Raw genomic sequence first — 17828 nt, 5'->3', positions numbered from 1 at the left:
TGATTCTTCATCCTTAAATTAGCTACTTCACTTTTCACAGTTAGCTTGGTTCATACTGTTAATACTATTTACTGTTTTGTTGGTTAGTTTCTTAACAGTGACTGAGAAGAATACAGTTGAATAAGCTCTTCTGAATCTCGTCCTCGTTCCCCAAGTTCTTATTAGGTGGACATGACAAACCTTTAGACACATGACGTTATCCATACCTATAACAGACAATACTTTATTTGACCTTACCATGAAGTGCACGCTACACACGCAAGAAGTTTTGACGATCACCTCAGTTGAAGGTGATCCATGTTTGCCTCCAGTTGTTTCTTTGTTTTGCCTCCAGCTAACACTGTGACGTAACCAAGACATGGCACTAAATGGGTCTGCGCTATTAACAACATGTACCAAGCTAACTATGGAAAGTTAAGTAACACAGTGATCTCTAAGATAAAAGGAACATTACTATAGGCTAACAGGAAGTAAACGTGCAGGTCATAAAACATATACGTCACACTACATTGTGCAAGTAGAGAACGGTGTGCAGCATAATCAGGAAGAAGTTAAACTGTCTCCAGAGTTGGGGAGAAAATTAAATATTGACGGCATTATTTTGGGTGATGTGTAATGTATAAATGCCACCAGCAGAAGGAAAGGCCTTGCAGTCTCTAATGTTCACACTTTGACTGCGTGTTGATTATTTACACCTCTATCACACCTGTCACATCCATCACAACAACGCCTCAGGAACTAATTTATAGAGAGGTGAGTTATGGTGCTGAGTTTTACCTGGTGACACAGTTTTGATGCGGATGGGATGGGGACAGGAGTTGAGGACACCTCGGACATCTCCTAATGTCATCCCTAATACCGGTGTTCCCCCAATCTCTAGGATGATATCGCCCACTGTGAGTCCGCCCCCCGGGGCCGACGTGACGAAAGGAAACTCCCCATAATCTGCCCCTCCGCCGATGGCGATCCCCAGCTCCCCCGACGAGCCCAGCAAGGGGACGAAGCTGTCCTGCACCTTGGAGCGCCAGTGCAGCTTCTTCACCGCTGTCTTAGACATGGCAAACGAGCTGCAGAAGGAAGAAAACAGGATCGGAGAAAGTGTGAGACGAGAGAGAAAAGTGTCAATTACATAACAAGCTGGGGAAAGATCCTGTGACTTCAGGCAGAGGGTTGTTTTGTTATTTAACCTTTGTCAGTTGTCGAAGTCTGAGGGCTGGGGAGTTGCAGTGTTTCACATCAGAAATACGTAAAAGTCATGAATAATTCCAACTTCATAGGTTTGGATATTTTCCCAGAAAGCATGTCAGCCTGAAAGTCAGGAATAAGACAACAACATGGGAACTTTATCTTTATTTTATGCAAACATACTACAGCACAGAACATGACTGTCCAACCAAAAGACACACAGAGACAGTCCCTCATGTTCACTGCGCTGGCTGACGTTATGTTTCCATGTAAACACACAAAACAGGAGTTGGTGCACATTCCAGCACATCTACGGTCACATGGGAAAATCCAGTTTGTGTTCGATGAAGGTACGGGTCATTGAACGTACACACGTTTTGACAGGCAAGCTAAAAACCTGTAGCCGCAGTCGAACGCTGGAGTACTGAATCATTTCTGTATCTACAGTGATGCACGACGCATTCACACAAATATAGATTTTTATAGATTTTTCAAGACAGTGACTAATTATCCTTTTTGTCCTGCATGCTGTATTCTCCAAAACAGATTCACCTATTGTCTGCTCTGTCAGATCACGTTAGAGCTGCAACAATTAGTCAATTAATCAATTGGTTGTCAGCCATTCCTCTTGGTAACATACCCATTTGTGGCCCTTTACACTCACACAATACATCTTCATTTATGGTGCAAGAATGCTGTTTCACAATGGTACAACGTTGTCTGAGGGTAACGTCCATACAAACAAACTAATATTTCTCAGTTTCAAATGGCATACGTTTTTAAAGTGTTAAGGCAATCAAATAATAATAACAATATTTTCCATCAGTGTTTAATCATTTTTACTCAAATTTTAAACAATAACTCTCTTTTTTTCCATCCATACCATAATTATGTAGTAAACTTAATGTCTTTGGGTTGTGGACAAAACAAGACATTTTAGGACATCACCGTGGGCTTTGGGAAACAGTGACCACCAGATTTTCACAATTTTCTGACATTTTACAAACCAAACAACTAATCAAATAATCAAGAAGTTGATCAGCAGATTAATCAGTTAGGAAAATAATCTCTATTTGCAGCCCTACAGCATGTAATGGCATGTTTTGCATACTAATGGAAGCTATAGTTGCAGCTGAAGTGATGAGTCTTATGGCAAAGCTGTGTTGAAAATGAAGTGTTTTTCTGCAACATGTTTCCTGGGGAGCAGCTGTGTGTGTGCGTGTGTGTGTGTGTGTGTGTGCTGAGGATGTAGCTGACATGGTGAAGATCTGCTTGAGTCGACAGTGACGTGACAGCTGTGATGTCCGGAGAGAGAGGACAGTGCTCCTCTGACATTATCAGAGCAGCACTGTCACCTTGACACACAGGACAACAGAGACACACGAGGTAGAGCGGCAGAACCCAAAAGACAAACATGACACGGAGATTATGTAACACAAAAAGCTCCAGAGGCTATTGAAAGAATAGTTTCACATTTTAGGAAATATGATTATTCGCTTTCTTGCCATGAGTTTGATGAGAAGATCGATACCGCTCTCGTGTCCATCCATTAAATGTGAGAGTGTTAACTTCGCATAAACACCAGAAATGAGGGGAAACAGGTAGCCTGGCTCTGCCTGCCTATCAGCACCTCTGAAGCCCACTAATTAACACATGCAGTACTGTTGTGATTTTGCGAGGGGACATGTCCAGGAAGATACACTGATTAACTGTCCAGGCCGATATATCAACCAATTTTACCTTGCTGCACATACTGGTTTCAGCAGATAGGAAACAACCAATTGCAGTGAAGAAGTGTCAAAGTACGTTTGAGCTCATCTAGAGACAGCATCAGCTATCTGTGTCACCATTTACAAGGTTTCCAAAGTTACATGTTACAGTAACACTAACCTGGTCGCTAACAATACTAAAGTAAATAAGCTTTTTTTCTTTTTTGGAGAGATTTAGCTATTTTAATGCCAGGGCTTGTGCAAATGTTCCACAAAAACAACAAGTTGTTGTTGTTTACAATACTGCTAATGGACAGTACAGATCTCCTGCTCCATTGTGGTCAGGAGATTAGCAATTACACATCACTTCACCAAGATCCAATCCTCTTAAGCGACTGTGTGACTATGATGACCCTCGGCCGGGTGGGGATAACACGCCCAAAGCTTCCCCTGAATGTAACACCAAACCCAGGCCTAGCAGGGGCACCCCGGGTCCTTTGGTCCAGCAGGCCTAATGAGACTGCTTTAAAGAGTGAGGGAAGGACAGGATATAACTAATCCTTTCCACTTGACTGGTCATTCGACAGGCAGATCGGACAAAGATCCTCTACTTCTATCCTCTCTCCTACTGACTCTCGGCCGACAGATGGGGTCCCTGGTGTTTTTTTTTTTTTTTATTTACAGAGACGGACAAATGAGGAGGAAGAAGGCAGCGAGTGGACAGAGATAAAGAAGATGAAAAGCAGAAACAGAGTGAGAATAAAAATGTGTAACTATGAAATACACAGATGGATTGTTTGTGTTTCTGGGTCACACTCTGAGAGAGAAGAGAGGAAAAAAAAGGAGAAGTCCAGAGGTCAGATAGAGATCGAAAGGCGCCACACAGCCTGGGGTTGGCATAGGACTCACTTGTTTGACCTTACAGGACTTCAGCTCAGGCGACATGAGTCAGAGTTTGGGAAACAGTTGAGCTGGTCGCCACAACGTCAAGAACCCCAAAATACACAACTTTAATTTCAGACTTGGACCAAAGCCACTGTTGCTCTACCATATCTGAATAGAACACAATTAAACTTTATTTTTACTGTACACTGATAAGACATAATAATCTTGAGTTTGTATTAAATTAGACAAACATGAGAAATAATTATGTTTGTTGTCAGTAAACAAAAACAGCTATACCCTAATGAGACATAATACACCCAACGAAGCAATTATAACATGTAATAAGATATACTTTGAGAGAGAAAAACTACAAATAATCTGTTCTTTATTAGATAGTATTAGACCCTTTATCAGAGTTTATTAAAGGATAATTATAGAGGCAATACAACAAAAGTGTGCTGTAATCTAAAGGGTCTAACAGTGAAAAATTATACACTTTAGTTTACAGTAAGAGTCTGTTGTAATATGTCCCTAATTACCCTCTTACGAAGTCTAATAAGGGTGTAACAGTGGGGAATAATACACTTTAGTTTACAGTGCAGTTCTCCTCTAATGTGTCCTTAATAAAGGGTCTAATACTGTCCAATAAAGAACATGTAGTTTTTGTCTAATTTGATATAAAATACAGCATATTAAGTCTTATTAGTGTACCATTGGGACTGTGGTGACTATTTAGAGTATAGTTGTGTTTAATATCTGATAAAGAACATTATTTCTAGTTTTTATCTCATTTGAAACAACGTGTGGCTTGTAAAGTCGTATCAGTGAACTGCAAAATAAAATGCGACCCATGCTTCAACCTGAAATTATGTTTATCACTTCATCCTTGCCAAGCAGTGCCCCCAGTCCCTTTCTTTCTACCCCACTGTGAAGCCTTCTGCAGCAACAGTCTCGACCTGCTTCCCCAAAGCCAGCTTGTCATCCTCCCACACACAAAACACAGTCACACAACTTGCACTAAGTGTGTCGTGAGAAGAGAATAAAAACATAAGCATAAACTTTTCTCATCTAATCATACACAATATATCCCCGTGCGCATCAATCCAGAATGATCATTCTGTAAGCCGTTAGTCTCTTCATGCTTTATCTAAAGATTTCTCAGAATTTCTCTGCAGTTGGCTGTAATGATTAAAAAGCTAAAAATAAAACATCTGATAGGTCTGGGGTATTATCCAATCCTGCTGGGTCTACACAGTCGCATTGTGTGTCTACATTATACGCGTGGAGGCAGAGTGCGTCGCCCGAGCTGTAGCTGTTGTCCTGACCTCCCGCGTCTGATGGGGGTTTAATGAGCCACAGCCTGTCAGGTCCGCTGAAGCCTGGACACGTCCCGCCGCAGACACACCCTGACACTGCCTGGCTCTCGCTCTGCTGTTGGTGTTGATGCTACAAACCGGCCCTGCACACTCATCGTACTGTGTTCACTTAAAACACAGCGCTGGCCTGCCATCAAGGCTGAGGAGGAGTGTACTACTTATGACAAAGTGCTCTCACCAAATTAGCCTGTGTAATTAGTGGATTAAATTAAGTTATCAGTACTTTTCAATTAATATTATTTGCAATATAATGTTAACTTGTTCCTTAACACACTGGATTTTGCTTTAAGAAAAGGAAAGTGCTGCAGTGATGACGGTTAGCATCACTCTGGTACCTCTGACAAAAAGCCAATGGGATTTTTCCATTTGATTTTGGATTAGTGCAGAAAATAAGTTCTGCGGCAAACAAAAGTTAAAGCATTTTGTTCAGCAAGATAATCTTCACAACCGAACACATTTGGTTACTGAAGCGTAAATGCAATTGCCTGAAGTAAAAATCTAACGTTAGGCTATAAACAAATTACACCACGGTCACCACCACTATGTGACTGGTGTTCAGCGTGATGAGATTTTACGTCCCAGACAGCCTCTGTAATCTCATTTAGCTACTCATTTATTTAGCAACCGCCTTTTTTAAGACACGTAAAAGCTTCAGAAACCACAAGTGTAGTATTTACTGACATGTTTTATGTTGTAGAACAAAACGTGCAAATCTATAAAGCCGGTGTTGATCACAGAGCTTATTTCAGGCCTCTAACAAAAAAAAATCGACTGACTTTGAGGTGAGGGAACCACAGGTGCAAATATGCCATCTCATTTCCAAGTTTAAGAACTCATTCCTGCAGCACTCTATTAATTTATCATTGTGCTTTTCTTCATTTCAAAATGTCAAGCTGACGGTAAACTGATGAGAAGATAAAGAATGATTTGCTCTTCACTCATTCACACCGTTTCAACTGAAAACAAGACTACGAGTTTACAATCATGCAAGCTAACATGCACACATTGACAATGCTAACATACTACCATACAACAGAGCAGCAGTCATCTTCAGTCTAATGCATTAATAATGCCTTACTATAACCAACAACCATATCATACTCAGAATTTACAAATAAAGCTGTCTTTTATACAGTTAACTCTCACTTAAATAGAAATTATCTCACATACACAATGACATTACCTGTTAACTTGACTTCATGTTTGGAGCCTGCATGCAAAATGTGATGTACCTCCCTGTGTGACTCGAGGAGGATGCGCAGTCACTGGCCAATATCAGAGCCAAGCTCCACCGATACAGAAAGTTCATAATCCCAATCGTAAAACATACAATCAGTGCCAATTAATCAGCCATGTTCAGCGTCTTAGTTTAGCATGTAAGCATGCTAACACCTGATAATTATCAGTAAAAGGAGGAGCTGAGAGGAGAGCGAGTGTCATTAGCTTTGAAGCTAATTGGGCATAAGCCAAAGTATTGGACAAATTATTATTTTATGACTAATAATAGTGCAACAGGAAAAGTCAAAGGATCAGCAAAAATATTACAATCTATCCTGAGGGGGACATGCAGTAGATGATTTGTTAATTTCAACAGGAGGGAAGGTTATGGTTTGTTTCGTTCACCTGCAACTAACCAACTCATGAGTGACTCTTTTGGTTCTGTATCTTTTAGCTATAGAGAGCAAATATTATAATTACAAGATGAAACTGACAGGAGGGCAGGACCACTGACATTTCAGAGCCATGGATTCTAACATACATAAACCTCAGTCAGATAAAGGATCAATATTTCAGGCAGAGCAGACTAACATATTCAACTAAACAACACTTCTGCTCTCTGCTTCGAGGGGATGGAGGCGGTGTGGCAGATTAAAAAGAGGCACATGCATTTTGGTCACTTTGTAAACAAAGGGGATGGGAACCCCCCCCTAAAATCACACACTGTGGACGTGAACATCTGTACGAAATGTCATGGCACTTTTTCCAATAGTTGTTGAGATATTTTACCAAAAAACAGGTTGGCCTCTAGAGGAGGTCAGGAGATCATGAAATACAGATTCATGGTCTGGGGACCCCCTGAGTGTCTTTACATAATTTAATGGCAATGTATTCAATAGTTTCTGAGAATTTTGAGTTTGGAACAAAGTGGTGGACCAACAGACGCTGCCATCTCTAGAGTCATGCCGCTATATATTACTCCAGGTGAATTATATACAGCAAACAATATATATTAGGTGTAGAGGACACACTATACGGATTCAAGGATATCTTCCCCTATAAAAAGAATGCTCAACTGAGATTTCTGACCTTTAGGTCAGGAAAGAGCTGACCAGTACATATCCTGTTTCACTGACTTCCTCTCAACCACTGACCTGCTCAGGATCTCTGCAGCTTGCAACTCCGGCCCTCCAGTGTAATTTCAAACCACAGCAATCTGTCAATGGCAAAACACACATCCTCTTGGCTTCGAGGCTATTCCTAGAAGTTGTTGGGTTTTTTTCGTTTTTTAAATAATTTTCTCACCATATTTGTTTAAATCAACAACATAAAGCAAATGCTCAAGGCTATCATGTCTGTGTGTGGTTTAAACAGCTGCGCCTCAAAGTGTTCCCTGGTTGAAATTTGCCTTTTGGTCCTGAATTATTAAATACTCATGCTTGTATTATCCAGAGAACATTCATTGTTCTTAGTTAATTAACCACAATAATTATTTTCTCTGTAAAAGAGAGTCAAACTGTAATTTAAGCTTCATCTTAACAAACTCAACATCCCAATTGCTGCTCTGTAATCATACCTTATGGTTCAGCAGTGTTAATGCTAAAATTTCAGGTCCTACCCTATTAAATCCTTCCCAGTGATTAGTCTAAAAAACCCCTGGCAGCTCATCGTCATGAGCGAAATGTCTTTATTACGGGACAAATTAGCTAAGCAGTTATTTCAGGTTGGATCTCGGGGGTGTTAATTTATTAAAGTTACACAGATAAGCTTTGCCACGGAGCTCAATAATTCAAAGTCAACTTGAAGCAACGACTCAAGGACATGAGGGAATAGCATGACATTGGGCTGGAGAGAGCGTCTTCAAAGACCTTCAGCAAAGAAGGGTGGAGACAAAACACATCAATTAAGAGAAGTTAATAATTTAATTGCTCTGTAAAAAAGTAGCTCTGTCAAAGCGAAGAAAACAAGATGTCTTGACAGATTTATCCAGCGGGGTGAAGTCCAGGGCGCACACACTTACATTTCAAACAGCACTTAAAAACAATGAATCAACACGCTTTCACCTTCATTTTAGCAGCTCAACACCTATTCTTACATTTCCCCTTGTATCAATAACACTAGTGAGGCTTCATGGCGAGAGCGGTGTCTGTCAGCTCTCGTGATTCTCCCCATGTTCCTGATGTCTATCTAGATGCCGGCCCTCATCCCCATCAAAGCCGTCTCTCAGCTGGTAGATCGGCCTCTGACATAATCGGCTTTGACCGCGGCCGAGTTCGTTAAACTTCTGCAAAGACAAGAAACTTTTACACAATCATCTACTGCTGTGAGATGCTGCTCTAATTTCTGTCAAATTCTACATGTTCATGTCAGCGAGCAGCTTTTCTGAGCGGCTTTTACGCTCATAAGAGCTTTTGTTGGTCTGACTTGGTGGAGCCGCGCTCGCTCGCTCGCTCGCTGTTGTCCACATTCTGTTTCCGCTCTAAATGACGTCTACGATAATGAAATTAGCCTGTTCAATTAGCTCAGCTAGAATGCTCTATGAATTTATGTAAGTGCATTTGGTATTTTATGCATGCTCCCTGCAAGTTCAGGGTAGGGAATAGTTGTCTTTGCTAAATGTGAATTTCTGAGAATATTGATGGACTGACTGTGTGTTTTGTCAGCTAGAATGTGACCAGAATGCCCGACGGCTCCATTTGTTGCTCTGTCTGCGAGCACTCGCAGTGAATAAACAACTGAAACGACTGGAGGTTCTGTACAAGTCTGCATAAGGCCGGCCAGAGTCAGCATGACTGATGGTTACATAATGAAGTTATTACTGACCGTGTGCACTGTCGCCGCACACCAAACGGTAAACTTTAATAAAGCAACAATCATCAACTGTGAATAACAACAGAGCTGAAACAATTCATTTTGTTAATGGCTAATTAGTTGGTCCACAGAAAATTAATTGGCAACAATTCTGAGAATTAATCATTTAGATCATTCATAAAAGAAAATTAGCAAATGTTTTCTGGTTCACATTTCTCAGATGTGAAGCTGCTCTTTTTCTTAATATCACTGGAAACTGAATCAGACTGCAACTATTGACTGTTTTCATTATTAGTGAATCTTTTATCATTGTTTTATCTTATTTATATATATATTTTTTTAAATGTATTTCTTATCTTATTTCTTATATAGTTTTCTCTTGTTTTGTCCAACAAGTCTAAAGATATTCAGTTAACTTGAATGTGTGACAAATCCTCACATCTGACAAGCCGGAACCAGCAGCTGTCTCACTTGAAAAATGACGATTAATGATTAACTGATCATCAAAATTGATGCATACTATTTTTCTGTTGATTGACTAATTGATTAATCAAGCAATTTAAGCTCTAAATGTAATATTTGGGGGTTGTAGTTGGTAGTTTTGGTTCAGCTCTCAGAACTTGTGATGAATTTTTCCACTATTTTAACTGCAATTTACACAATGAATCATTTAACAGAAAAAAAGTTGGTAATTGCTAATGAAATTATCATTACTTGCAGTCCTAAGAAATACAAATTAATAGTCTCGTATGATTTAAATTTAAAACATGTTTGTTGTTAATCAAATGTTTATTGACCGCTTATTAGTGAAAAGCTTTATGAGACAGTTTTCAACAGGAGAGCATTACACTAGAGCTGCATCAATGAAATTGTCAATTTTTAAAATGAGTTTATCTAAGAAAATATTGTGAATATGATTGTGCATAATTTTTTAAAGCCCAAGGTGACGTCGTCAGATGTCCAAACCAAAAATATTTAATTTACTGTCACATATGACATAGAAAAAATAGTGCATGTTTCATGTTTCTAATTGAAAAATGACTTCACTAACTACTGGATTATCAAAATAGTTGCTGATTAGTTTTCAGTCAAGCAACTGATGAATTCAGTAGGGCTGCAACTAACAATTACTTTTACAAACTATTAATCTGCTGGTTATACTCATCACAATTTCCCAGAGCCCAAAGTGACGTCTTTAAATTGCTTCTTTTGTTCAACCAACGGCCCAAAACCCAAAGATTTATTTACTCTCATTAATGACAAAGAAAAGCAGAAAATCCTTACATTTAATGTTTAACATTTTTGCTTGGAAAATGACTATAATGACTATTCAATTTTTTAAAATAGCTGGCAATTAATTTTCTTTTGATCGGCTAAATTAATCGACTTATCATTGCTGATCAGCTCCACGTTATATAACATTAATTTTGAATGCAGCATACGATGCAGCTTCAATCAAGGAAGAACTTATTTCAGTTTTCAAGTGTTTCCTCCAACGATATTGAATCTTGAACTGTCTGACTGAATTTGCCCTCTGGTTGTAAGGTTGGAGGTGTTTTGTGCCAAGTTCAGGACAGGTGAGGAAAACAAAACCTTCGCTTGAACCCACATCCAGCACTAAGCTCATCTCTTCACTCTAACCTGTAGTGAAACACGCTGCTCCTAATCTCACACCACCCTCCCATGGGTGGTGCTGGAGGTCAGACAAGTGAGGCATCTTAAATAACCGGCAACCTCAAACTCATCCGGACTAATAGACTGGTGGAGCGGCAGACAGACGCACAAGAGCGTCGTCACGGCTCCGACTTCTCCGTCTTATCTGACATCTGTGCCCTGACCTCTCTCCAGACGAACGTTTACAACAAACTGTGCGAGCAGCAACGTGGGGTGCACTAAAGCTCCGTGATGCTCACTCACTTTCAAATCTAGGGCACGGGAGTGCTCAACACAAAACAGACAGCAGTGGCAGATTTAAAAATAAAAGATTAAATGCTTGTGGGTTGAAAAACACAAAATATCTCTCTCTGTCATACACAGTGGCACACACACACACACACACACACACACACATATGGAAACATTTCTCTCTCATACACACTCAACACAAACTCAATACATGAAAAAGCTGATAAGAATACATGAAATGAAACGTAGTCACTTTTCTCTGCACGCCATCAAGAAATCCACAATCTATTCCACTGTGATTTTAATAAAGCTGCTGTTGTGTTGACTGCATACGGACTTAGTGTAAGATTAAAACATTGTTGAGCTTTGGAGTCACACCCACACAAAACACACACACAAACAGAGTTGGTCAGCTTACTTTAAAAATATTTTCCAGTACAATTATTAATTAGGCCGACCTGCTAAAAAATTTAGCCTAATCCAAGTATCACAATATTAAAGTAGCATAACTTGATTACTTTCTGTTACTTTTTGATTACCTCAGTACTAGTCTGACTCACCGGATGGACACTGCAGGTTTAAGTCCTGCCATTGGTCGCTTGCTTTAAATGGCATTGCAGCATCCGCTATCTATGTTTTCAAAGTCCCCGGGAAACAAGAACAACCTCTGAGCTGCAACCTATTCACTGAAAACAGCAAATTAGCACCTAGGATGCTAGTGGTACGAACGTAAACAAGCTAACAGCTGTAACCTTTTCTTTTGCAGTTGGAGTCATTTAAATGCCAGAGCTCACCTCCTGATGTGCAAATGTTCCACCAAAACAAGTTCCACTTCAACAGTATTTCGCAGCAGCATGGTTAGCACCGCCCACAACGTTTGTGATTGGTTTAAAAGAAAGGCAGAATGTGTATGCATGGAGGCAGACTTTTCTCCAGCACTGAGCGGACAGAAGTCTGGTTATGTGAGACTTCAATATCAAATATGGTGAAATTGATTTGCCTAACACACTAACTAACAAACAAAATAAACAAATGAATAATTAGTCATACTAACTAACTAAGTAGTATCGACAGGTTAGCTAGTTAACTTGATTTCTGTGTAGCTAACATTAGCAGTTAGTCTTACATGCAATTGTTTATTTACAGGGACAGTACTGTGATGTTGTTCCCCTGTTCTGATTTAACGACAAAATAATGGCAAAATTGCATTAAAATAGTATCGAACTGTATTATTTTTATTATTCTACATTGCCTAATAGTATCTGACAAAGGGACTGCCAATGAAAACTAGCCTTTGGCTGACTTAGGTGCATTTAAGTATTGACAGGTTAGCTAAAACACTGGATTTCTGTGACTAACGTGAGCGACTGGTCTTACCTTATATAGAAATGTATAATTTTTTATTATTCTAAGGTGCCTAACAACGTCTGACAAACGAAGTGCCAATGAAAGCTAGCATTTGTATCCTTATTCTTTAAAACTATTACATGTAATCTGTTACTCCCCAAGCCTGCACACACACACAAACACACACACACACACCTGACAGGATAACAGCAGCCCAGTGATGCTCCCTTTGGGGGAAACGGTATCTTTAACGTCACAGGATCAAGGTCATGGCAGGGGGGCGCATTAGTGGGGCATGTTGTGTGCACTCTGCTCTTCTGAGGGATACCACAATAACAACAGGTCCTCTTACTCAATCTGCCAGGATGCATTACACCCCTGGCTGCGATCAGAGATGAGCTCTCATCAGGAGGAGAGAGCAGTTTAATTAAACAGAGGAGATCAGCCTTCTCAACAAAGATGACGGATAAGAGGGAGACAGAAAATGGGGAAAGCAGGAAGAAATTAGGGAAATTAAACTGAGGATGATACAGAAAATAGAACCGGTGCCTGGCTGGGAGGAAAAATGGAATAAAGTAGTAGAGTCAACACAGAGGAGGGTGCGGTAACCTTATGAAAGAATGGCTGATATCATAATAACAAAATGAATTATTCATAAGGGAACGGAGGGGAGGTGCAGTCCACTATAATGAGCATTTTTGTGAGGTCGCCATTTGGTAACCTAAGCAGGCCTTGAAGCGCGTGTGTGAGTGTGTGTGTGTGTGTGTGTGTGTGTGTGTGGCTGTTTGAGAGCGTGAGCGATACTGCTGATTCAGTAGGGATGGGTGAAGGTGACCCTCGCCTGCTCCTGCTGCCTGTCTCACCACCTGATATTGATCCCAGTTGTCCAACTCAGATCTGACTCAAGGATACATGGATTCATTGCCTTCTTGACATTTCAAATATGGCACTGTGTAAATTGTAACTCCACACACTGTCATTGATTAGTTATTGATTTGCCACCTCAGTCAAGAGTCTAACCACTTAACAGCGGCTTATCCAATCCAAATTGAATCTCGGTGTATGGAGGCAGGGACTTAAAGCCGTATGGATAGTTCCAGCATGGGAATGTTGTTGTTGTTGTTGAAATTTCATCTCAGACTCCATATGAACTGTTGAGAACTAAGAATAGAGCGGAGCTACAACTGCAGAATCCAAATGCAGTGGCTGGGAGCAAAGGTTTGGACCACAGATGGGAGAATATGCCTGCGTAGCCCTGCCCTGTCAAGGGTAAACTGCCTTGCACACACACACACACACACACACAGCCCACACGCACACATGCACACTTTGTTTTCACCACACCTTAAAACAGCAGCATGAATATGCATGATGCCGAAGGACACAGGAGGTACATAATTAGACAATCAACAACTCCCAGATGACGTGCATTACTACGACAGAGGAGAAATGCACCTCGCTTCATCCTCCTGTCTTGTTGTTAGCAGTTAGAGTGGAGTCGTGTTCAAACATGCATTTCCACTTACTGGAGGTTCAAACTTGGGTTTGGAGCTGGAAACACAAGAGGACAAATGCAGGATGAAACAGAAACACTCTGCTTAGTGATAGTGCAAAAACAGGTGCTGGGCGGGCTCGTACGTGAGACTGAGGGAAAACAAACAGTGGGAGGACCAGACCAGCGTGTGTGGACAGTCAAACACCACATGTCTCTTCGTCTCTTCTTCCTCTCCAGCGAATTAATGATTCATAATAATAACAGCATAACCTTGACTGCACTCCAAACCCACAGCAATGCTCACTATTAAGTCAGGGTCACACATCCATCACTTCAAAACAAGCTGCATGTATCGAGCAGGGACACACCCTAAACAAACGGCAACAACACACACACAAACACTGCCAGAGCTGTCAGGCACTCGTGCACAGACTCACACACATGCATGCACACACACACACCTGGCCGTGAACTCCTGAGTACATCTTGAAAGTCAGTCTGTATCTTATGGCAAAATGGGCACAGGTGCAACAATCATGGGCTTCTGTTTACACTTCATTAAGGCAATTTAGGAAAGAAAAAAACAGACAACAACATGAACAGAGGCTGACAGATATATTGGCTGACCAATATAATCGACCTATCAGAGTGATATCAGATTAAGAAAGAAAAAATAATTAGTTTCACAATAAACCACAATAAAATTCCTGACAATTATTATTATTTCAAATTTTAATTATCGTAAAACACGTTTTTGATTACAGCACTTTTTAAAACTAAATACTGTCCAGCATCAACCGAAGTTAGCGACAATCTCCAAGACGCAGGCGCAGCAGAAACATGGGTTTGTTTTGCAACCAAGAAAACACTGACATCACAAAGGATATGATGTCATTTCAAGTCATTAAGAGGTTTTCAAATAAAAGTTGGTTGATTTATTTCAGTGTGTGTGTCAGTACTTTTAACAATACCATGATTATACTGATAACTGTGACAGTTTTCTGACAGTGACAGTTTTCTTCCTGTATCATCACTAGCATCGATATGAAAACGTTTTTTACAGATCATAATGCAGATTGAAGTTATTTTTTAAGTTTAAGTTTAAGTTTAACCATCACAAAATGTACTGGAAAATATCGTCTCTCCATTACATAACTTGTCACAAGTGTTTGATAACCACATTTGAGGGATCAGTGCAAAAAATGTGTTAATGTACATACTGTATGTATGGTATCAGAACTGATAGATATACTAATCCTATTTGCATCCGGGTTGGAATAGCCAATGTGGCTATTTACACCCAGGTGTATATAACCTAGTAGCAGTTTTGTTAAATAACTTAGCCACACAGTTTTGTTTCATAATCTAACCAAATAGTTTTGTTGCATAAATCTGACAAAACTGTGACTGAAAACTGAAAATAATCATTTTAAGAACAGGCACCACTGACATGCAGTTTCACATCACTATCAAATCTTAGTGTCCTGGGGTGGGACTCAGTCCCCACTGTGCCACAGGAAACCTTTGTGCCTAACCCATTCATCCACTGCAACCTTTTAACAACAGTGAATTTGTTGACCAGATCAGTCAGGAACTGGTATCAGTTTGGTACTGGTTCTTGATACTCATTCCTACTGTGTAGGGCTACAACTAACAATTACTTTAATTGTCAATGAATCTGTCTATTATTTTCTCGATTAATCAATTTGTTGTTTTGTTTATAAATTGTCAGAAAATTGTGAAAAATGTTGATCAGTGTTTCCCAAAGCCAAAGTCAAATGTCTTGTTTTTTCCACAGCCAAAAGATATTCGGTTTGCTGTCACAGAGAAGTAAAGAAGAAAGAAGAAGAAAATGCTGGAATATCAATATCAGCATCGGCATTGAGCCCAAAAATCTGGTATTGATCAGGATGTACAAAAAAGGTCTCAGCAAACTTTTCAAACCTAAACATGAGTTCATACGTGCACACACAGTCCTGTCTCTGTCACTTCAGACGACATTACATCGACTTACATTCACTTCCTTAAGATTACCCAACCCTGCCCGTAACCACCACTCTAACCTTAACCTAACCCTAACCTGAACCTATCCTTATTCTAACCATAAACCAAATGTTCACAGTTAAATTTATGATTTATGTTATGGGGACCGGCATTAGGTTCCCATAAGGAAGAAGAGCCCTGCAATGTGACTTTGTACACAGACTTATGTCCCCACAACATGAGTAATACACACACACACACACACCTGATCACCTGCTGGTAACGAATGTAAACTTCATCTGTCCCTGGGATCTGCCACCATCATCACAAACCCACATTCTCCACTATCTCTCCCACACACACACTCTGACTGACTAGTTTACATGCACACACACACACTCTCTCTCTCCTCCCCTCTCTCTCTCTGCTCACACACACACACTTGGGTTACAGACAACAGATTCTCAAATTTCTCATATTTAGGGAAAAATACTGACCTGCCCTGGCGTTGGCACACACACATTCTTTTCAAGCAGTTGAGCCTTTCAAAGAGGATCCGTTTGAACGCGTCTATATACATTGACCCGACTGTGGTTCAATAACAAGCCTGCACTTTAAATTAATATAATGCACGAGTTGCTTCTTGGTTTAAAAGCAGCAGCAGCAGCCTGATGTGTGTGTGTGTGTGTGTGTGTGTGTGTATGTGTATGTGTGTGGTGATGAAGAAGCAGTGATGATGAGTGTATGGTACCACGGTTATCCCAGAGAAAGAGAAAGTGAGAGGCGATGTGCACGGCTGACGGGATATTTGGACAGTGATGCTCTGAGAGCTGTGGTGATCTTGTAGAGAGAGAGAGAGGAGAGAGGAGAGGAGAGAGAGGGAAATACACACATGCACACACACACACACACACACACACACACACACATAGACACACACATACACACACACACACTATCGGGCAAATCTGACAGCGGCCGCTTACAAATGTAGCAGCTGCTGCACTGCTATAAGCAAAACAACGTGCAGGATGGATGGATGTGGTCAGAAACGTGCTGTTTAACTTACTGAATAATAAGTATTGGACTTTAATGAGGAATTTCTTACCTTCATGTTCGCTTTCTCCCCGCAGATCCTTTCTTCTAGTCTTCCTTCAGCAGACCGTGCAGGTTAATTGATTAAGAACATGTGTTGTTTGATTATATTAAAGATAAACGGTCGGTATTGTGTCTGTTTGACCGGGTGGAGGTGTCATTGAACTGCAGGCGCGGTGCAATCAGGGCGCGGAGAGTGTCAACTGCCGGAGATTTAGATTAGATAAAATAAGAAAAGGCTGTGCTGTCCGGTAGAAAGTGTGACCAAGACGGTGTTCCCGCTTCCAAAAGGCACTTTTGAGTCAAAGAAAGGCTGATAAAAGGGCAAATGAGAGGGTTATCTTGGGAAGTTAAGGAGCACGGAGGGGAGGGAATAAAAAGAGTTAAAAGTACCGCCCCTTATTATTCTCACTCTGTACCTGCATCAGCAGCATCACTTTTCGCTTACGAGTTAGAACCAGGATTTAAAGGCGTGAGAACCTGATTAAAAACAGTGTTTTTCCAAGACTTAAATGTGCAATATTTAGGGGAGACCTGGAGCAATTGTAACATTGACATTTTCCTCGCAGACTAATTGAAATACACTTGTGGTCTTTTGGTGTAAGAAATGTATATAGGTGCACAAATTAATTAATACAGTTAATATATTTCCATTAATGAGGACAGGATTGTGATATTCATTTTAATGAAAGAAATCAGAGAGGTTGGGGGCACAGAAACACTGAAAAAAAGGTCATATTAACCCAGTGTATCTCAAATAAAATCACATTCATGGCTCAACAAAAAGGTTGCCCACCTGCCCACGGCCAGTAAAGTGCC

General features: G+C 40.4%; 1 protein-coding gene across 2 annotated transcripts in view; it reads right to left on the bottom strand.

Moving 5' to 3' along the window:
• Positions 1-16620, bottom strand: part of magixb (MAGI family member, X-linked b) — a 66481-nt gene extending 49861 nt beyond the window's left edge. Inside the window, exons 1-2 of one of the 2 annotated variants that reach the window (XM_084720500.1) lie at positions 16412-16620; positions 778-1067 (exon numbers count right to left, since the gene is read on the bottom strand). In XM_084720500.1, the coding sequence (XP_084576626.1) occupies positions 778-1067; positions 16412-16494 (373 nt within the window). In that variant the 5' untranslated portion in view covers positions 16495-16620. The remainder of the gene's footprint in view (positions 1-777; positions 1068-16411) is intronic. The other variant, XM_084720501.1, reaches the window with a different exon arrangement.
• Between the last annotated feature and the right edge of the window lie 1208 nt (positions 16621-17828).

Source organism: Lutjanus erythropterus, chromosome 6 (genome assembly GCF_056507025.1).
Source record: "Lutjanus erythropterus isolate fLutEry1 chromosome 6, fLutEry1.hap2, whole genome shotgun sequence".
In the NCBI taxonomy this organism is placed as follows: domain Eukaryota; kingdom Metazoa; phylum Chordata; class Actinopteri; order Lutjaniformes; family Lutjanidae; genus Lutjanus; species Lutjanus erythropterus.
Note: the sequence above shows the minus strand (reverse complement) of the source record. Positions and strands in the feature narration are given on the sequence as shown.